At 36.5% G+C, this 23,648-nt stretch overlaps 2 protein-coding genes across 2 annotated transcripts; one reads left to right on the top strand and one right to left on the bottom strand.

Moving 5' to 3' along the window:
• The first annotated feature begins 98 nt into the window (after window positions 1–98).
• On the top strand, window positions 99–2,745 carry LOC143555992 (chloroplastic group IIB intron splicing facilitator CRS2-B, chloroplastic-like). Its single transcript, XM_077045434.1, has 8 exons — window positions 99–311; window positions 879–963; window positions 1,805–1,872; window positions 1,963–2,013; window positions 2,101–2,174; window positions 2,262–2,320; window positions 2,410–2,486; window positions 2,618–2,745. Exons 1-8 carry the CDS (start codon window positions 99–101, stop codon window positions 2,732–2,734), a joined length of 744 nt encoding a protein of 247 aa, XP_076901549.1. The 3' UTR covers window positions 2,735–2,745.
• Window positions 2,746–20,052: 17,307 nt separating this feature from the next.
• Window positions 20,053–20,751, bottom strand: LOC143556008 (uncharacterized). The gene has a single exon (XM_077045447.1). The coding sequence runs from the start codon at window positions 20,731–20,733 to the stop codon at window positions 20,053–20,055; it is 681 nt and encodes a 226-aa protein (XP_076901562.1). The 5' UTR covers window positions 20,734–20,751.
• Window positions 20,752–23,648: the final 2,897 nt, after the last annotated feature.

The following is a 23,648-nucleotide window of genomic DNA, read 5'->3' as shown; positions in this document are numbered from 1 at the left end:
TAGAAACCAGGTACTCCCAATAATTCATATTCCTTTATTATAGCTATAGCTACTTACAGTTGATAATATTATTAACTCAAATTATACCAATTAGGTCAATGCTGTACACTGTATCTGTATCTATCCCTAAGCCCTGCTTATCTTATCCAAAACCCACTTGGCACACTCAAAGTCCTTCAAATCTTAAAAGGCATCGGCTTCGAGTATCAGCTGCGTTAGCTGAACCTAATGGGGCTAAACTTGAATATACTCCGTGGCTAATTGTTGGATTGGGGAATCCTGGGAACAAGTATTACGGAACTCGGCATAATGTAAGTTTTTCGGGTTTAGGGATGGCAATGAAACCCGAAACCCAACATAAATGGGATGGGTAATACCCGACCCGTTAGGGTTTGGAAATAGTTTTGAAATTTGGGACGGGTTTGGGATTTCTAATATACTCGATTACCCCATAACATAGACCCATTTACCCGATGTACCCGATATAGCTTATTATATTATATATATACTATATTCCAAATATATTATTTGTCGAAACTTGTTTATGCCAATTATTTGAGATATTTTACCTTTATGGTAACCATCTTTGTAATCGATTAGTTTATTTTGTCAAAACCTCGGTAGAAACCATACGGGTTTTAAGCCGGGTATACCCGAAGAGTATTTTGTCAAAACCTGATAGGAAAACCCGAAACCCGACAGGTACTTACCCGATTAAAACCTGACGGGTTTGGGACGGTTTTGGGATGGACTTTTATAACCGGGTATGGGTTTGGGAATACCCAAACCCGACCCATTGCCATCCCTATTCGGGTTTAGGGTTTAGGGTTTTGTTTGTTGATATGTTTTGAGTTTTGAATGATGGGTTATGTTGTTAGGTTGGTTTTGAAATGATTGATCGGATATCGCAAGAAGAAAAGATTGTGATGAATACTATACAGTCTAAGGCTTTAGTTGGAATAGGTTTGTATGCATGCTGATTCATTTGTTGTTTTGATTTTTAGAATGTGTTATGAAACTGAATAACCGATCCGAAACTGAAACGAAAACAGACGGTTTTATGTTTTCGTAAAAACCAAACTTTCGGTTCGGTTTCAGTTTTGCGTTTAACTAAAACCGAGATATTTATTTTTTATTCTAAATTTTATGGAATTTGTAATTAGGGCTGTTCACGAGTCGAGCCAGAGTGGTTTCGAGCTCGGGCTTGAACAAGGTAACTTAGCTAGGCTCCAGCTCGATTTTGAAGTTAAACGAGCTTAAGATCGAGCCAACGAGCCGAGCCTGAGTCGATTTTGGCTCGGTTACAAAAAAGATCCAAATCAGCTCAGGATGTTTCAAAACAACTTTTTATAGCTAATTTTATTCGAGCTTTTATCGAGTGAGCCACGAGCCCGAGCTTCGAGCCTCGAGCTTTTTAAACAGCCCTATTTGTAATGGTGTATTATACAGTTTAACCCATATATTTGATCCCAAATATATAATAATAATCAGTTGATTACAAGTTACTAAAAACATTTAGGCCCAATTTTATTACTTTTGGCCAGCCTTTCTTCTTTGCACAAAATTTTCAAACCCAAATTGCAAAACGGAAAAACTGAAACCGAGCCGAACCCAAAACTAAAAACCGAAACCGAACGGTTTTCAAATCCCAAAAACTGACATTTCGGTTTTTGGTTCGTTTTAGCCCAAAACCAAACCAAACCGACCCATGCACACCCCTAACCAAGCTCATGCTTTACAATCTTCTAAAATATGTTAATCTAAATTCTAAAGTTATAAACTTTCTTTTCTGCAATCAGTACAGGTTCAATTGGTGAGGTGCCCGTTCTGATAGCAAAGCCTCAGGGATATATGAATTTCAGTGGAGAATCGGTTGGTTTTCATTCATCAAGTTTACTTTGTACATTTTTTTTATTATTTATTGAAACCTCTAATATTCATTTTGATCTCTTATTCAACAAGGTTGGGCCTCTTGCTGCGTATTATCAAGTACCACTGCGTCATATTCTACTAGTAAGTCGAGCATTGCAATTAATATACAACTTACAAGTATGAGACACCTTATAATCTATATATGTGTCTCTCGTGTTATCTATTTAGATATATGACGAGATAAGCTTACCAAATGGTGTTTTGAGGCTTCAGCCCAGGGGAGGACACGGGTATCATAATGGGTACGTTTATTGACCTTTCTTAGAATAAACTAAAAATTATAAGCTTTAATTAAATGACTTCATTGTTTTTTGGTTTCTGTTATGTAGAGTGAAGAGCGTGATGGAACATTTGGATGGTCGCCGTGAATTCCCACGATTCTGTATAGGTATGGTCATAATTGAGCAAATATTGAATTAAAAAAATGCTGATCCTTGTGTTTTTTCTTTAATATGTATAAAACTTGTGTTCTTGTAGGCATTGGGGATCCACCTGGCACCATGGACATGAAGGCCTTCTTATTGCAGAAATTTAGTGAGACGGAACGAAAAGAGGTGAAATAAGTAGTTCAATTTGCTTCAATATTTATCAATCGATTAATAATTATGTTCCAACTTCTTCTGTTCAAGTTTGGTTTGTCAGAATCTGGATTTAATATCTCATTATTTTGTTAATAATTTTACAGATAGATAAAGCCCTGGAACAAGGGGTAGACGCGGTGAGGAGCCTCATATCGTACGGATTCAATGATAGGATCACAAGGTTTAATTTAGGCCAGAAATACAAATATAACAAAGTTTAAGGAGCATATCAGTTGTAAAAGTTATGTTTAGTTTACATTTTACAGATTGATAAACACTTCTAGGTAATTAGTTTGTCCACTTTTAAAGTAATCAACTGATCATTTTAAATGTTGTTTTTTGTATATCTTTTAAATTTGGTTACTATTTTAAGGGCAAGGAAAATCCATTACATCACTACAAAGTCACACCATGCTTTTGACTTGTTTCATTTGCTTTTTTTCACTTGCAATAATAACAGAGGATCATCAATCAAAGGTACTATGTACTGAATCTGATGCTATCGTGCCGGATTTATTCCTTGTTCTTTTAGGAATAATCCAAACAGCACTCCTAATCCCTTTCTTGGCAAAAAGTTCTCATTGATTGATAAAACTTAATTGATTACATAAAAACTTGCATTTTAGTATTTGTCGACAACTTGATTTCGCAAAGTGATATCAAGACAATACCGTTTAGCTAGCTCTACAAACCATCAAACTGTTTTGTGGTCACTGGTCAGTTAGATTGATCTAGCCAACCCTGAATTGACAAGCTAGTCGGACGCAATTTTAAAATTGCCAAGCTAAATGTGTCGGTTTTTATTAACATGTTGAGATCTAAACTAAAAGTTTGGACTCCGGTCAAAACTTCTATCAAAATCCATAACAACAAACCCACCGGAAAATAAACTCAAGTATCTGCCCCTAAAGAGTTCTTCAAGGTTATATGATGTTAATGCGAAACTGTTAGGTAGTAAGTCTTCGGTTTCTAGTAAAAACAAGAGTGGTGGGTTGTTTGCAGAAAGAAGCTATATGAATATGGATGAACTGAAGAAATATTATTCTATTGCAGCTGCAAACGCCATTAATGGCCAAAACAAGGGAGGTGGAAGAACCAATGTTTAATTTGGTGTCTAGACGGTGTTAATGAAAACGATCATAGGCTGGCCGGATCTAGCATAGGTTGAGTGGTAGCTCGCACTACCCCCTAAACTTTTTTAACACAAGTACATTTTAGTGCAACTTTTCTTTTTTACTTCTTCGTTTTTTGTATCAGCTAGTCAACTACCCTCGAGCAACATTTTTTTAGCCCACGCTACCCGTTAACTTTTTTTCTATATCCGTCACTGAATTCATAAGACAATGAAAAGAAGAATATTATTTTAAATACAACACGTTACTATATGTATACCATACTACCATCCTACAAACAATGTTGCTAGAATATGAGATATTACAAACAGCTAAATTTTTCTTCATTGCATAAAAATCTATAACTAAAGACAACAATATGAAATTAAAAAAAAAAAGTGGTAAATTCTGGTTTATTTTGAAAATTCTCTTCGATAATTATCTCATTTATTTAGAATAACTCAAATTTTTGTTTACAAAATGTGGTTATAAACACTTAGGGATTAATGTCATTGCTTTAACAAGCAGCCCATTGGGCCGGGCCTATACCAGCTTACCAGGCTTCTGTTTTGTTCAAGAGTTTTGGCCTTTGAGACATAGGTACACAAATCAGGTTTTTCTAATACTCTGTTTCGGATATGGAATCGGTTTCGGGTATTATTGAAAATTGATATTGGCCATATCTGGTCTGGGTATTGTCTTTAAAAACCATACCCTATGACTCGGGTTCGGGTCAATATAGAATCGGGTATTTGAATACCCTATTTTCGGGTAATGAAAAAACAAAACCCTATTTTCGGGTTTTTTTCTGATTATTTTTGCGCTATAAAATTGGAAATTTTAAGAGGCTGTGATGCTAAACTGTTGCTATCTAGTCAAAAACAATTAAATCAGTGTCCTAATCACCTTAAGCTAGTCAGGGTAAGTAGGGTGTCGAACCACGAGGAGTATGTGGTCAGTGTGAAGTGAAATCGATTCCTAACATTATGAAGTGAACTATATCAAAGTGCTGATCACACTAGCAATCGATTTGAGTTTTATAATAAACGAACAATTAATCAAGTATTCAATCAATTAAACAAAGCAAATCACACCCGGGAATTCAAGTAAGCAAACTAACAGCAAACTCATGCATTTAACAGATAAACTATCTTGTGTCAACTACAGACTGACTAACCGGTTAAACTTTAGGCATCCACACTCGCTAGCACACGGCACTGGTTATCAAACGGTCCATGCCAATGTGACTCAACTAAGGGCAATCGTATGCTTTCTCACAATTAACAGGTCAAAACAATCCTATAAGCAATTATCATAGCAACTGGCACACTAATCGTTCTGATTGAAATACACCTAAACTGACGTTGTGCACAATAATACTAGACATCAATACTCATAGATTAACATCAAGATAATTACAATCAATCATTCTAGTACATGAGAAAATAACTGAAAGATTATAAACTATACATCCCGGGTATGACTCGAAGGTTCTAGCCGCGTCTCGGCATCTCTCGGTCTTCGATTATGATGATATGGATCATATCAATGGACTCTAAATGAATGGAAATTATGATCGGCTGCTATTCTTCTTGGAAACTGCTCTGGAACTCGATGATGGCGTCTAGGGTCGTCAAAATGTGATATATAAAAGAAACCTTAACTTTCACGAATCAGGGGACCATTGCGTAGCACGATGGTCTCCTTTCCTGGTCCATCGCCAGTCAAATTACAGGGCATCGCGTAGCGCAATGCCCCACCTTCAACACCCATCGAACTACGCGATGGGTCTCTTCACTCAGCCGGTCCAAATAATTGCCTCGTTTCGCGTGCTGGACATCCCGGGTCTTCTGTCACACCCCGACTAAGGGCGGCGGAACATGCCGAGGTGTAACGATTGTCCATAAGCACATGACACTAATTAAAGTGACAGTATTTAATAAACTCATTTCATTTCACAACATCGAAAATGTCACATAACAATTATCCATAAAATAACCATAAACAAGATATCACAAAATATGGTAAATTTGATATTGTTCATTTTTACTAATATCCTAAGGTCTTTGATGTCGTTTTCTTCACGATCATAAATCAAACAAGATGCAAACCTGCAACATTTCAAAAAATAAAGTTTGTCAACACAAAGGTTGGTGAGCAATTCATAAGTTTAATCATATTAGTATATAATAAAAATAGCCACAAAACTTGCATACGAAACGATAAATAAAAGTGGTAATTTAGATAAATAGATATCGCTAAACACATTAGCGACACCTAGCTATAAGGGGATGCCAAATAGTCTAGGATTTTATAGTTATCGTTAATTGCATTACGTTAACGACACCTTGCTATAAGGGGATGTCAAATAGTCTAGGATTTTATAGTTCCACCAACCAAAAGCGATAAACACATAGGCATTTAGGCATAGAACACCAAATCGAGCAATTATTTAGGTAAAGTATACAACTACGTTTGTGGTTTAAGATTCAAGTATAAAGCATTTTGTTGAATAAGTATGAAATGTCACCCCCAAAATAAAAGATGGAAAATGGGGTATGAAGTACTCACCTTCAAGTAGTAAACTTGAAAGATGATAATTTGGAGATTTGTCGGAACGACGAGTTTAACGCACAATGCCTAAAAAGAAAATAAGTCTTGAATTTAGAAAGGTTGTCTTGAAGGTCTTTAAACAAAATGTTGAGAAATGTAAATAATTAAAGTTCAAGGTTTTAAAATGTAACTATTTAAGAATTTATAATAATAACCCTTTAAAAATGTAAGTTTGCTCGAAACCGGGTTAAAGTATCTAACCTTAATATTTACTCAACCTATGTTAAGTAATAAGATAGATAAAATGCAAAAATGCAAATCCCTTTGGAATAAAGATACTAAAACGGGTTTTTTTTTATCGAGTGTTCGGGTTGTCGGTTCGGGTCTTGATAATTGGTCAAACCCAAAGTCAACTTTCCAAAATATTGAATGTTATGAGATAACTCAATAAAATTTAATAAGACTTAACCAAGTATGTAGATCCATTGTTTTAGAACTAACAACGCACGTTAAGCGAGTGTTCGGTTTTGTCGGTCCAAACTTTGTTATGAGATCAAGTTGGATCCAACATTTCCAAGTACTTAAGAAAATATTTAAAAATCAATTTGTAACTATTTTTAAAGAAATATACAAGTCTTGATGGCTAAAAAAACACACTTATGTGTCTTAAGCGAGTAAGAATCGGTTTGGTTTCCACATGTCCAAACACTAAAGAACTTGTATAATAATGTACAAATAAAAAAAATACTTTAAGTTTTACAACCAAAAGTTAACAATAAAGTCTTTAAACAAAAGTTCGGTTTTCGGTTCGAATCGTGTTTCGGGTTAAGACCGAGGTAAGATGCTACAAACTCATAACCATAGAATTTGTAAAAATGATTTTAGAAACTTAGATCTAACAATAAGTATGTTTAAACAATTATTTAACAAAACTAGTAACAAAGTTCGGTTTACGGTTTAGAGCTATTTACGGTTAAACCGAAGCATAGACTCTTAAAAACCCATAACCATGGAACTTGTAAACATGACCAACAAACTAAAATAAGCAAGATTATTATGTATGAGCAAGTTATATAGATGTATATATATCAAGGACACGAAGTCCTCCATGAAGCCTTGCCTTATGAGGTCCGAAACCTCACCGACAGGAATCGGAGAAGTAACTACCAAAGGTAAACAATGGGTGTATATTACATATATGTTGCACAACCATAAACAAGTATTAATAAGGCTACATAAACTAATTAAGATGAAAGACTAAACCTTCAAGAACACTTAAGAATATAACCTTGAATCTTTGATGTTTGAGAGAGTTTTTTTTTTTTTGGAGTTGTGGCAAGGGAAAATGAAGAGGAAAGGTGGTGTATATATAAGGTAATGTTGGTGGTCAAATATGGGTGTGAGACACAAGAGTTTTCATGCAAAATGGATCAAGACAAAAACACAAAACAAAAAAAAAATAAAAAAATAAAAATAAAGGTAGGATATTTTCAAGACCCAACAAGTGTGAAACAATATTGTAACATAAATCCATCATTTTGATTATAACATAAGCTTCGGTTTACAAATCGGGTCGGTTTACATAATAAACAAATACAAAAATGAATACAAACAAGACCCGAAATTGACGAATGTCACAGTATCCCCTACTTTAGGAAATTTTGTCCCGAAATTAAGACGAAGATGATGCTGCGAAAAAATGTGGATACTTCTCTTTCATTTTGTCTTCTCGCTCCCAAGTGAATTCCGCGCCGCGCTATGATTCCCATCGAACTTTGACTAACCGAATGCGGCTCTGCTTGGTTCTCTTCTTGTTGCGATCCATGATCTCAACGGGTCGTTCAACCTAGACCATCGACTCATCGACAAGTACTTCGTCGAGAGGTATATGGATATTACCCTAGGCTAAGCACTTTTTAAGATTCGAAACATGAAATGTCGGATGAACACCGGTAAGTTCTTCCGGTAGTTCGAGTCGATAAGCTACTTTTCCCACACGCTCAAGGATTTTAAAAGGACCAACGAAACGAGGAGCTAGTTTACCCTTCTTACCGAAACGGGCTACCCCCTTCCAAGGAGATACTTTTAGAAGGACAAGATCGCCAACATTAAATTCGATCGGTTTTCGCCGTTTGTCGGCGTAACTCTTTTGACGACTTCTAGCGGCTAGGAGGTTCTTACGGATTCGATCAATAACGTCGGTGGCTTCTTGAACCATTTCGGGTCCCGTGATTTGAGCTTTGCCGACTTCGTTCCAACTAATCGGAGAACGACATTTACGACCGTAAAGAGCTTCGAAAGGAGCCATCTCAATGCTCGAATGATAGCTATTGTTATAAGAAAACTCAATGAACAGAATGTGAGAATTCCAATTCCCACTGAAATCAAGAACACATGCTCGTAGCATATCCTCGAGAGTTTGTATTGTACGTTCGGATTGACCGTCCGTTTGAGGATGATAAGCGGTGCTAAGATCGAGACGTGTTCCCAAAACTTCTTGAAGTGAACGCCAAAAATGAGAGGTATAATGAGCATCACGGTCAGAGATAATAGTCAATGGTAAACCGTGTCGGCACACGATTTCTCGAACATAGATTTGAGCAAGCTGCTTGACAGAATACTTCTCGCGGATTGGAATGAAATGAGCAGATTTCGTCAAACGATCGATGATCACCCAAATGCTATTGTTGCCCTTTTGGGTGTTGGGTAATTTAGTGATAAAGTCCATAGCAATGTCTTCCCATTTCCAAACGGGAATCAGTGGTTGCTCGAGTAGACCAAAAGGTCTTTGATGTTCGGCTTTAACATTTGAGAAAGTAAGACATTTAGATACGAATAACGCTACGTCCTTTTTCATACCCGGCCACCAAAAGGTAGCACAGAGATCGAAATACATCTTATCCGCACCGAGATGAACGGAATACCGCGAAATGTGAGCTTCGTCGAGTATACAAGTACGAAGGTCACGCGATTTGGAACCCACAAACGATTGAGAAAGTACAAAAGACCATCGGGTTTGGTTTCGAGTTGAAGTTCGGCTCCACATGACATTTCGTCGTAAATGTTACCTTCTTCAACGGAGGTACGTTGAGCTTGGAAGATTCGAATTTGAAGATCGGTTTGAACGACAACGCTTAGAAGCAGAACGGATTTAACATTAACCTTTCGACTTAGGGCGTCGGCGACAACATTCGCTTTACCGGGATGGTAACGATTTCGCAATCGTAATCACTAAGTAATTCGGCCCATCGTCGTTGTCTCATATTGAGATCTTTTTGGTCAAAAATGTGTTGAAGGCTTTTATGATCGGTAAAAACCACACATTTCGTACCATAAAGGTAATGTCTCCAGATTTTGAGAGCGAAAACAACGGCACCAAGTTCGAGATCATGAGTCATGTAGTTCTTCTCGTTGACCTTAAGTTGCCTTGATGCGTAAGCGATGACTTGACCTCGTTGCATGAGGACACAACCAAGACCTTGATGAGAGGCATCGCAAAATACCACGAAATCGTCGTTTCCATCGGGAATGGTTAAAATGGGAGCATTGCAAAGCATGTCCTGGAGAGTACAAAAGGCTTTTTCTTGCTTCGAACCCCAATCAAATGGTTTTCCTTTATGAGTGAGGGAGGTAAGAGGCAAAGAGATCTTGGAAAAGTTTCGAATGAAACGTCGATATTATCCAGCTAAACCGAGGAAGGATCGAATTTCTGTGGGAGTCGTTGGAGTTTTCCAATCCTTAACGGCCTCAATTTTAGCGGGATCAACACGAATACCTTTGTTGTTTACGATATGTCCCAAAAATTGAACTTGCTCGAGCCAAAATTCGCATTTGGAGAACTTGGCATAAAATCGTTCGTTTCTAAGAAGTTCGAGAATGGAACGCAAATGATGCTCATGTTCGGCTTTGGATTTGGAAAAGATGAGAATGTCATCAATAAAGACAATAACGAATTTATCAAGGAATGGTTTGCAAACGCGGTTTATGAGGTCCATAAACACCGCGGGTGCATTTGTTAACCCGAAGGGCATAACCAAAAATTCGAAATGTCCATATCGAGTACGGAAAGCGGTTTTTGGAATGTCTTCTTCGCGAACACGCAATTGATGATAACCTGATCGAAGATCGATTTTGGAGAAGCAAGTTGCACCTTGAAGTTGGTCGAATAGGTCGTCGATTCGTGGCAAGGGATAACGATTTTTGATGGTGAGTTTGTTAAGTTCCTTATAATCGATGCACATACGAAACGAACCATCCTTCTTTTTCACGAAGAGAACAGGAGCGCCCCAAGGAGAAGAGCTAGGACGAATACCTTTATTGGAAAGTTCTTCGAGTTAGTTCGATAATTCTTGCATTTCTGACGGGGCTAAACGATAAGGAGCCTTGGCCACGGGCATCGCGCCGGGCACAAGATCGATTCGAAATTCAATCGGACGAACGGGTGGAAGACCGGTGACACCGTCGGGAAAGACATCGTGGAAATCACGAACAATAGAAATATCTTGGATTTTCCTTTCCTTTTTGTCTTTTGTAGCCAAGAGAGCTAGAAGCGGAGCATACTTTTGGCGTAAGTATTTTTGCGATTGAGAGCACGACATGAGATTAAGACTTCTCGAAGTAGCTTTTCCGAAGACCTTAAGGATTTTACCGTTGACAAGCGGAATGCGAATGAATTTATCAAAGCAAACAACTTCGGCACGATGCAAAGATAACCAATCCATGCCTACTATGACATCGAAACTTCCCATTTGCATCGGGATGAGATCGATGGAGAATTTATGGTTAGCAAGAACGAGAGTACAATCGCGGACGACGGAATTTATGGTGCGACTTCAACAGAAAAGGACTGGAAAAGCTTGGTTCGAGACACGACAATTTTTGACTCAAATTTCAAAGAAATGAAACTTCTATCGGCACCCGTATCAAATAAAATTGAAGCCAAATGTTGGTTCACTAAAAACATACCGTTCACAACATCGTTTGCCGCTTGAGCTTGATTAACATTCATCATGAAAGCTCGTCCTTGATTGCCTTGGTTGACTTGAGGTGCTTGCGGTGGTGGAGGAGGTGGTGCTTGTATGGCTTGGATGGGTTGGATGAGTGGTGCATTGTGTTGGGAAAGTTGAGGTTGGTAGGTTTGAACTTTGTAAGCTTGAGTTTGGTAGTAAGGTGCGGTCATGGTTTGGTTAGTAAGGATGAGGCGAGGACAATTGTTGCGGAAATGGTTAGGGTCACCGCAGTTGTAGCAAGCTCGGGGTTGTTGAGGTTGGTTTGGTGGGTAGGGTGCATATTGATGTTGAGTATTTTAGGGAAAAGTTCTTGGTTGGTTTGGTTGGTTAGGTTGGGTTCGTTGTGTGGATCGGCATGTGGTGTTGAGATGACCAAGTCGGTTACAAATGGTACAATGGCGACAAGGCATGTTTGGTGGGTGATGGAGTTGGCAAATGTTGCATAGTGGGGCGGTACCGGTATAGGGTTTTCGGGTTTGGGGTGGAATTTGGGTTTGTTGTTGAGGTTGGGGTTGGGTAACGGCATAGTTTCGGTAGTTGGTTTTGGGTTTCTTGTTGTTGTTGTTATTGTTGTGACGGGAAGAGTTGGAGTAGTTAATGGCTTGTGGTGCGGGTTCAAACTTGGCTTGTTCTGCGGGCTCGGGTTTGGCTTTTTCGTTTGGTTTCTTGAGGGTTAGGGTAACCGCTTTCACATGATTCTCCGATAGCGCACCGGCTAGAGTAATGGCATCCTCAAGATTCACGAGTTTGCTACTCATGACTGAGTCCCGGATTTGCATAGGTAAACCCCCAATGTATTTGTCAAGCTCACGCTCAGCCGGGGTAACCAAATGAGGGACGAGAATGCTCAACTCGTGGAAACAGAGTGAGTAAGCGGCATTATCACCACTATCTTGCTTGAGGTTCCAAAATTCCTCCTCAAGCTTTTGAAGTTCGTGTTTGGGACAAAACTTCTTCATCATGAGTGCCTTGAGGTCGGACCATGGAAGAGCCATAGCCGTTTCCGACCCTTGGAGATGCATGACACTACCCCACCATGTTAGAGCGGTTTTTTTAAACATGCTTGAAGCGAAATTTGTCTTTTTCGCTTCGGGGCACTCGCTATATCTAAACACATTCTCCATAGACTCGAACCATTGCAACAAGGTAGTCGCACAGTCGTACCCCAGAATTCGGTCGGGTTGGCACTAGTAAATTGCTTATATGGGTAGGATACGGGTTTGGGTCCAACGGGTGCAACAACGGGTGGAGGAGGTTGGGTAGCTTGGATTTGAGTTACAAGTTCGGGAATCACAGCGGCCATTTGCTTGACGATAAAAGCAGCCATACGTAGGTTGGTGCTCTTGCGCGGTCTTAGTGGAGGCATGCTAAAAGATTATATTAAAATGGAATAAGTTTTAGGTAAAAAGAAATGGATATGAGAGTGTATAAAATAAGAATAAGGTGAAGTTAAATTTTCTTTTTGATTGTGAATCCTAGAGTTAGTGAGAAGTAGATGTTAGTGTTAGATAAAATATAAATCTTTGTATATAAACAACAAACCGGAAACAATCGTAAATGATTTTGAGATTTTGAGGGGTTAAAGCTTAAAAAATTTGAGATTTTGAGGTTTATAGAGTCGGAAAATCGTACATGAACCACCATGATTTGATATTCCAACTCAAAAAAAATTTTATAAAACACAACGTTGGAGTCTAAACATGTGCACGAATCACCGCAACTTTTTCATGTTTTCGACTCAAATAACGATAATAACACCATAAATCGGGATACAGCGTCATGTCAAAGCACTAGTCCACGAATCACCGTAGTTCTATTGTTTTGACACCGAAAAATTAGGATGGCGACCGGAACGCTCGCATTCGACTACTTAAAGTATTGACATGTATAACATGGTTTGTGGCCTAGAAAACGAGCACTATAATCCCACCATTCCAGGTAAGTAAATCACCTTCGATTCTTGGAATCTTTTTGTCAAATGGTCGTTTTATAATGTCTCGCTTCCAATGAGGGCTACGAACCCAATATAAATGCAACCTTTAATGGATTATAAACAACGGGATCCAAGTTAATCTTGTAATCCATAAAACACAATGAAAATCTACTTTTTGCGTTTTAAGTTAAGGATACCTTGGAAATACTATGAAAGTGTGTGTATGAGAACATTTGGGATATTGGTGAATTCTAAACAAGTTTATAAATAATATGCGATATGAACAATCAAAATAGAGTAAACACGTATGAGCACACGTATAGGACCCTAAGCATAACAGTACTAGGTCGTTACGTCTAACCACCTATCCTATTGTCAGGGCTCTGATACCAATCTGTCACACCCCGACCAAGGGCGGCGGAACATGCCGAGGTGTAACAATTGTCCATAAGCACATGACACTAATTAAAGTGACAGTATTTAATAAACTCATTTCATTTCACAACATCGAAAATGTCACATAACAATTATCCATAAAATAACCATAAACAAGATATCACAAAATATGGCAAATTTGATGTTGTTCATTTTTACTAATATCCTAAGGTCTTTGATGTCGTTTTCTTCACGATCATAAATCAACCAAGATGCAAACCTGCAACATTTCAAAAAATAAAGTTTGTCAACACAAAGGTTGGTGAGCAATTCATAAGTTTAATCATATTAGTATATAATAAAAATAGCCACAAAACTTGCATACGAAACGATAAATAAAAGTGGTAATTTGGATAAATAGATATCGCTAAACACATTAGCGACACCTAGCTATAAGGGGATGCCAAATAGTCTAGGATTTTATAGTTATCGTTAATTGCATTACGTTAACGACACCTTGCTATAAGGGGATGCCAAATAGTCTAGGATTTTATAGTTCCACCAACCAAAGGCGATAAACACATAGGCATATAGGCATAGAACACCAAATCGAGCAATTATTTATGTAAGTATACAACTACGTTTGTGGTTTAAGATTCAAATATAAACCATTTTGTTGAATAAGTATGAAATGTCACCCCCAAAATAAAAGATGGAAAATGGGGTATGAAGTACTCACCTTCAAGTAGTAAACTTGAAAGATGATAATTTGAAGATTTGTCGGAACGGCGAGTTTAACGCACAATGCCTAAAAAGAAAAGAAGTCTTGAATTTAGAAAGGTTGTCTTGAAGGTCTTTAAACAAAATAAATGTTGAGAAATGTAAATAATTAAAGTTCAAGGTTTTAAAATGTAACTATTTAAGAATTTATAATAATAACCCTTTAAAAATGTAAGTTTGCTCGAAACCAGGTTAAAGTATCTAACCTTAATATTTACTCAACCTATGTTAAGTAATAAGGTGGATAAAATGCAAGAATGCAAATCCCTTCGGAATAAAGATACTAAAATGGGTTTTTTTTTATCGAGTGTTCGGGTTGTCGGTTCGGGTCTTGATAATTGGTCAAACCCAAAGTCAACTGTCCAAAATATTGAATTTTATGAGATAACTCAATAAAATTTAATAAGACTTAACCAAGTATGTAATTCCATTGTTTTAGAACTAACAACGCACGTTAAGCGAGTGTTCGGTTTTGTCGGTCCAAACTTTGTTATGAGATCAAGTTGGATCCAACATTTTCAAGTACTTAAGAAAATATTTAAAAATCAATTTGTAACTATTTTTAAAGAAATATACACGTCTTGATGGCTAAAAAAACACACTTGTGTGGCTTAAGCGAGTAAGAATCGGTTTGGTTTCCACATGTCCAAACACTAAAGAACTTGTATAATAATGTACAAATATAAAAATACTATAAGTTTTACAACCCAAAGTTAACAATAAAGTCTTTAAACAAAAGTTCGATTTTCGGTTCGAATCGTATTTCGGGTTAAGACCGAGGTAAGATTCTACAAACCCATAACCATAGAATTTGTAAAAATGATTTTAGAAACTTAGATCTAACAATAAGTATGTTTAAACAATTATTTAACAAAACTAGTAACAAAGTTCGGTTTACGGTTTAGAGCTATTTACGGTTAAACTGAAGCATAGACTCTTAAAAACCCATAACCATGGAACTTGTAAACATGACCAACAAACTAAAATAAGCAAGATTAATATGTATGAACAAGTTATATAGATGTATATATATCAAGGACATGAAGTCCTCCATGAAGCCTTGCCTTATGAAGTTCGAAACCTAACAGACCGGAATCGGAGAAGTAACTACCAAAGGTAAACAATGGGTGTATGTTATATATATGTTGCACAACCATAAACAAGTAATAATAAGGCTGCATAAACTAATTAAGATGAAAGACTAAAAACCTTCAAGAACACTTAAGAAGATAACCTTGAATCTTTGATGTTTGAGAGAGTTTTTTTTTTTTTTGAGTTGTAGCAAGGGAAAATGAAGAGGAAAGGTGGTGTATATATAGGGTAATGTTGGTGGTCAAATATGGGTGTGAGACACAAGAGTTTTCATGCAAAATGGATCAAGACAAAAACACAAAACAACAAAAAAAAATAATTAAAAAATAAATAAATAAATAAATAAAAATAAAAATAAAGGTAGGATGTTTTCAAGACCCAACAAGTGTGAAACAATATTGTAACATAAATCCATCATTTTGATTATAACATAAGCTTCGGTTTACAAATCGGGTCGGTTTACATAATAAACAAATTCAAAAACGAATACAAACAAGACCAGAAATTGACGAATGTCACATCTTCATTTCGTGCTCGTACAGGTTCAAATTAAGCGCGTTAAGTACCTGTGACCTGAAACACAATAAACACATATGAAGTACCAAAGTTTCTAAACTAAACGAGTAAAACGACTAAGTTAACATACTAATATATGTACAAATAAACCGAACATCAGGCTGCACCTTTTTGTGATATTTTTCTGGTGTTTTTCATGTAATTTGGATATAGATCGGGTATTTGAGAAACCCGGTTTAGGGTATGTAACCGTGTCGGTTTTCAGGTATTTCCGAGTAGAAATCGGATCCGGTTCTGAGTACGGGGTTTGCACACGAAATACATACCCTATCCGTACCCTACGAGGTAGGGTCAGGTGTGGGTTTAGGTATTAAAATTCCGGCTATAAAAAAACATAGTTCCAGGTTTTTTTTTCCATTTCCGGTTCTGGGGTTGAGTTTATATCTCAAAGTATAAAATATATAAATTAAGGGGACGTTTGGCAAATCTCTACACCAGTTAGTGATAGTCAGTAGGATGTATAAATGGTTAAGAAACTATGATTCAGTAAGTGTTTAGTACGCCAATGTAGTGGTGATTGATGGTAGAGGTGGTGGTGGGTTGAGGAGGTGGTGCACCGACGGTAGACTAAGAGGATTATGAGGGTTATGAACATCCATGAAGAGACAAATTTATAAAATTTTCATTCAGCATCATTTTGAAACTTAATGGGTAAGATAATTTGTTAACCAATTCAAATATGTCATTTTAGTGAACCAAACACATTTAGGAGCGGACTGATTTAGATATAATATTTTAATAATATCACTAAAATACAACCAAACAACTCCTAATTTAATTTTAAGAGAAAAAGGTTATTGTGGCAAATATGTCAAGTGACTTTCAAACTATGGAAAAGGTTAAGAGAACGTAAACATTTACAAACTTATAAGTTTTATTAAATTTTGGAGGATATTATTACTTTTTATATAAAGTAAAATATGTTTTGACTTGTATAATTGGAAAACTCCAAAGACTTGTCACCACGTTGATTGGTTAATAAAAACTTCATTGTAAAATAGGGGGTAGCCGTTTAGTCAACATTTTAAAATCCCCAAAACCGAAAGGAACTGGTGCAATGAATGTTCGTTCAAATAAATATATAAAATAGGGCTTAAAATTTAGTTAGTTGAATTATTGTCGGTTGATCTTGAAAATGATTTGTGGGTTAAGAAAGGGCGAAGAAGGTGACTTATGTACGGTCGGTTTCAAATAGCACCTTAAGTCGATGTGTGCATGTGACTTCTTAAAGTTTTCCAATAAAAAAAATTAAAGAATTCCATTCCGAATGATTGAGAAAATCACCTCTCATTTTATAATGAAGGCTGTGTTACCTTTTTTTTTTTTTACATAATTACAGAAATTGTTCTTTATCTTTCACCTAAATTTCACTCGTGGTCCCTAATCTTCAAAATTGATCTTTTTTGTCCTTTACGTTTCAAAATCCTTCAATGTTTGTCCTTTTCGCCTAACCCAGTTAATTTTTCTTGTTAAGTCAAGTCATGTGCCTTGCACATGAGGACAAGTTAGTCATTTTACCTATTAAATTAAAATAATATTTTAATAAATAAACAAAAACAATAAAAAATTTAATATATATTACTCTCTCTCTCTCTCTCTCTCCTCCCCCTTCTTCTTCCTCCATAGTCAAGCTTTCCGGCCACCACCACAAAACTGCTTTATTACCTCTTCGTCACCATCATCGTGTCTCCCGCCGGCCACCATCAGTTCATCATCATCGCGAATCAAGAATTTACGCGGAGTGTATCACCGTAATTCCTATATCTCCGATCGTTGTTGCCAGAATTATGACCGACGGCTGAGCTCCGTTCCATCAGAAACTTTGTAGGTATGCTAATGGATCCCGATCTATAAATAATTCATATGCATAAAACCGCTCCTTATTAACAACAAACAAACTGATTCATAATTATTAGTATATATGTCATTGACCTAGCTATTATATCTGCAATCGGAACCGTTATTTTGAAATAGGAGCAAATGTTATCTGGCTGTTTATGTCCTTACATTCACAACAAACAAACTGCCCTAGTTTTATTTATAAATTCGCAATGATGACGAACTGAGCAATAGACGGCGAGCTTGTGCAGCGACGCCCAACCTCTGGGAGGAGAAAAGACGGCCGGAATCTCTCCTATGTCTCTAGTAGACCTGCCGCCACAAACCCTAAAAATTGGGTATTTCTTCAGAGGAGACTAATCCGGCTCAGACAGGATGGCAGAGGTGGCTGCCGATGGTTAGTGATGGCAGCGGTGGTGTAAGGGTGGTTAGTGATGGTGGGTTCCGGTGGCAGTGGTGGTGGCTTGTCGGAGAAAATGGTGGTGATGGCTCGCCGGAGATTAAGCTACGGTGGTTGTGGACCAACTCAAAGGGGAGAGGAGAGTGGAGTGACTGGGTTAATGCATATTATATATATATATATACATGGTGGACCAGAACGCGGTTGACCAAGGTGGTTTCCGGTGGGAGTGGAGGTGGAGGTGGTTTTCTTTGTCGGAGAAGACGGCGGCGGCAGTGGCTGTCGGAGAGCTTGGTGGTGGCTGCCGGAAACCTTGATGGCTATGGAGGAAGAAGACTAATTTAATTTAATAGGTAAAATGACTAATTTGCCCTCATGTGCAAGGCACATGACCTGACTTAACGAGAAAATCTAACTGGGTTAGGCGAAAAGGACGAACGCTGTTGGATTTTGAAACGTAAAGGACAAAAAAGATCAATTTTGAAGATCAGGGACCACAAGTGAAATTTGAGTGAAAGATAAAGGACAATTTCTGTAATTCTGTCTTTTTTAGAACTGTTGAAGATAGTGTTAATAATAATAATAATAATAATATTTTTTTTTGACCAAATACACTTTTAATTTTAAATTCCATTTTTGCTGTCAAATGATTTTGTAATGGTTAGAAGAGAAAAGAAACGAATGAAAAATAAAATATGAAACAGATTTAAAAGAGGAAAATTTTAACTTTCTTTTTAACAACTACAAAAGCACAATCACCAAATCAACTCGGCAACAAGTGACCGAGGAACATTGTCGCAAGCCATACCCACTTTTCCGGCATCGGTGAGCTAAGTGGCAAATGTAACCCGTTTTCACGTTTTGTAGCCGTTGCATATTTCCCGAGTCTCCTGTCAGATAATTGACTTTATGTGATAAAATGATATGTTATTTGATGCCCATTTTTTATCTTTTACATAGAGTAATAATCTCACTCTAACGGAGCGTTGACCTCGTTTACCGATAACTACAATTTACATAAATCATAATGTCGCTCATGACTTTTAACCTTGTTGTCAATTGTACAAAGTAAATTTAATAGCCATATATAAACAATTCACTAATTCAGCACACTTTTAGATTCGCAAATACATAGTTGAATACTTGTTTTATAATAATAAGAAAAAAGAAACATGCAAATTGAAAACTTTTGAGTTAATGATTACAAACAAAACTTGAGTTAATGATTACAAACAAAACCCATACAATACAACGAGGAGCATCCACAATATACAAAATTCTAAAGATTGATAATATTATTTTGGATTAGAAGATATGAAAAGGGTTACCTAAAAGTAACACATAATGATAGAGACAAAGTAACCCATGAAAGCGATCTTACCTGTTATTCTCAACACCCAGAACACCATGTGCCTTCAATTATCCATCAACCCCACCCTACCCACCCCCACCCACGAATCCTAAAAATAACCTAACCAATTAATGCGGAAAAATAGTTGACCGATAACTGATATCAGATATCAGTTATCGCAGTGAGATATCGGTAATTTTAATATCATGTAAAATTCATATATATAACATTTTAACAATAATAATTAAGTATAGTCTCCTATCATTAACAAATTAACCTTTTGCAAATCGCAAAACACTAACAATCGTAGCAAGTAATAATTGATTAAGACGTAAAACAATAACATTAAACACTAAAAGTTTATACTCAAGACTTAAAACACTTATATCGGAAGTATCGGTGATATATCGGTCAAATATTAGTCCAATATCGGTCAAATATTATATATCACTGATTACCATTAATTAATTAATTCATTAACACCCAAATCAAGTCATTATCCAAATGCTCTATCCACTCTCACTTTTTGCTTTTGTTCTTGCTGTTGAACAATGACCCAAACCCCAAATTCAGCACCGGGTTGACCCGAATCCTATTACTTCCACTACCGTTTCCGTACCCATACCCGTTTTTCCTCAACGGAGGCTTCTGAGAAACCGAGGGTTTCTGGAAGCTTCGACTCTTTTGATTAAACCCGTCTTTCGACGAAACCGAACCGGAGGATCGTTTCGAAGCGGTTGAAGATGAAGAACCGGTTGAATGACTCCGTGATAATAACGTAATCGGACATAAACTCCGAGCGTAACCATTTCCACAGCTACTACTCCGTTTAAACCCCCAAAACGACTTCGAATTCTGTGGTTTCAACTCATCCTCTTCCGCCGGCAGAATCTCCGGCGACCGTAGCTTTTCGTTCTCCGGCCGCGGCGGCGGCGTGTCCGTCACCATCACCATCGCCGTCTCCGTCGTTTGTTTAATTTCCGTCGGAAGCATTTTACCGCCGGAGAAAAGCTCGTCTGCAGCGTGGTGGTGGTCGGAGTTCTCGTTAACGCAGAAATTGAAGTCGACGCTTGACGATGAGAATGACCGGAGGAGCTGCTCCACCGGAACGGTGTCGGATTGTGAGAGATCGTATGAGAAGGATATCCTGGGGCTTGCCGTCATGCCGGCGGAGTTATCGGAGTAGAGATCAATCGCCATTAATTGAAATTAGGGTTAGGGTTTGGTGACTTGATGAAGAAGATAGTAGAGTGGTTTTAATGGAAAAAAACCAACTGACTGAATGAGAACAGTTTTTAGACGTGGGGGAGATGACTCTCAACAGTCAACATTATATAAATTAAATGAAGATGTGAAAAGACGGATTATTATTATTTAATTCTAGTTTTATGTAATTATTATGAAATAAAAATAACTAGAATGTTTCCAACGTGCTTTGCGTGGGGAACTCGATAACTGATCCGCATATTAAAGCATGAATACGTAAACACATCGTAACGAATATCACTTTGGCACAATAAAATAAAAGTTGATCTAACAATCAAAAGAACTTGGTTGGTATTGGTTCGGCTCATTACGGCAATGATGTGGTACCGACACTCGGTATGTGGTTACAATACAAAAAAAATATTATATTGTGAAAGAAACTTTGTTTTCATCGGAACTTAAATAACTTGTTGCGAATACAACTTCGTTTTAAACGCATGACATATAAAAATATAAGCATGTCGTAACGACATACTAGTGTTCTTAAAATATCATATGCTAAACATTACCAAAGAATCAATAACTTAAATTTATAAGTAATAAAAAAAAACTATATGGGAAGAAAAACACATGTTAAAGTACATACTAAAACCATGAAAATTTTGGGATGCTACAGTAAAAAGTAAACAAAGTTTAGCAAAAAGAAATGTCATGGATCAAAATTGAAACAATTTAAAACTTGTGAGGACTAAATTAAAACAATCCAAATTTTAAGGACTAAAGATGCAAAATTTTAAAATATACTGTAGCGGTATGTTTCTTTAATAATAATAATAATAATAATAATAATAATAATAATGGTTATTATATTTCATTATTATTGAGTGTGAAATAAGATGACAAAAACCATCATTGCCATAGCCCATGGATGACCCAAAATACATCCAGGTGTTTCTAGTCGACGAAGTTGATTGTTGTTATTTTACCACTTGTTGATAAGGGTGTGTATGATTCGACTCGACTTAAGCTCGTCTTCTTTAGCTTAACAGATGTTGAGTTTGTCCCATTTCAAATTGTATGACCAAAGTTCTACTTGGGTTATATGAAGGTTTTCAAGCTTGACTTGGCTTTTTGACACTCTCGACAAGCGTTTTCTATAAAATTTTGACGTAAATATAAATTTTTGAATATTCAAGTGGTGTGTATGATTTATTCAATTTCAATGGCGTATTCTAGTTCGTTATTGTTTCTCGGTTTCGTAAGTCTATAAATGACAATTATATTATGAACATTAGACTCAGACAGACACCAATGCAAAGGCTCACAGTTAGAGCCGGCCAAGACCCCATACGGACTACGGGGCTCGGCTACCGTCTAGGGCCTGATCTTGGTTGGATGCCCATAATTTAAAAATATATATATATTCAAACGCAAATGAAATAATAGTATTGATCTAGTGTAGCTGATTGAGACAACGAGTTGAAAACTTGTATTACTACTCGTTTGACGCAACGCAAGTTCTAATCCTTGCCTCTTCAAAAAAAAATTTTCATTTTTAATTTTGATCTATTTGTAAATTGAAGGCTGTAATATACTTGGATTTTTGGTCAAAAAAAAAGGAATAATAATCATAACCACTGATATTTAGTACCGCTTAAGGCACTCAAAATCTCGGAGACACCCTTTTCAAAAGACATATAACTATATAAACGACTCCAGAATTTACTATATAGATATGTAGATTAGCAATAATTTTATTACATAAAAGTTAATCATTTTTCTCATTACTTAGGAAGAAAGCTATGTGTCTCCTGATCTTTAAATATCTTTTAGTATAAGATAACAAATAACGATTAACGACATTATTAACAATTTTGGATCTCAAAATAATACCCGGTGGGAAACCTTTTCCCCGGTCTCTAAATGTAGAAAAGTTATTTTATTTAAATAATACACAAAGAGACTTAAAGTTGAGATGAAAATGACTCATTATCCATTTAATGTTAAGTAATAAGTGCATGAGCTCTTGAAGGTGTAACACCGTAAGGTGTCATATGAGCCAACATGTGGTTTCTTACGTGATTTTATTTTAATCATAGTGAAAAATGTAGGTAGTAATTTAATAGAATCACTACCACATTACAGTCTGCTTTTTTTTTTTTTTTTTTTAATATATGTCAATTCATCGGTCTTCTTACACTTATATTAGGTTTAAAATATAAAAGAAATAAATATTTCTTATAAACCACAGAATAATATTCGGTATCATGGTTTCAAGTATCAACGTGTGTAATAGAAAAGATAATAAGAAGGTTTTATACAATTTAAGATTATTTTATTTAAAAAAGGAAAAGAAAAACGAGTTAAACTACATAGTTATCGCTTGTCTAATATAGTATGAACTATGAAGGACTCCCTGTTTATAGGATTTGGATCGATCACAAAAAAGAAGACACATGCATTACAATCAACAGGGCCGGTCCAACGTTTTTAATGGCCCCTAAGCAAAGTAAAAAGTAGTGGGGCCCTTTAAAAAACTTTATATTGTAAACCCTTTTAATTCACCCGAGCTAATAACAAGAAATAGCAATAATAAATTAGTTTAATGAAAAAGTCTAATAACAAACGTAATACATTTTGTATTATAATTATCAATTAAGTGTATAGCAAACATAAAAATGATGATAGCATGTATACATAGCGTCCTAACAATGATAAATAGCAATGTAGCAATGTATGATTTCTCGTCTGAAGGTGAGTCGTGGTTTTATTTTATTGATTTCAGTTCCATTTGTTTTTGGTCTTCTACACACTTAAGATGAAGATTATTTCTTGCTATCCAAGTCCAATACACATATATAACTTTTCTTTTAAAAATTGAGAGCCATATTATTTTGATGGCCCTAAGC

The sequence above is a fragment of the Bidens hawaiensis genome, unplaced genomic scaffold, assembly GCF_021521415.1.
Source record: "Bidens hawaiensis isolate Kalapana, Puna unplaced genomic scaffold, B.hawaiensis_p1.1 tig00018424_1, whole genome shotgun sequence".
In the NCBI taxonomy this organism is placed as follows: domain Eukaryota; kingdom Viridiplantae; phylum Streptophyta; class Magnoliopsida; order Asterales; family Asteraceae; genus Bidens; species Bidens hawaiensis.
Note: the sequence above shows the minus strand (reverse complement) of the source record. Positions and strands in the feature narration are given on the sequence as shown.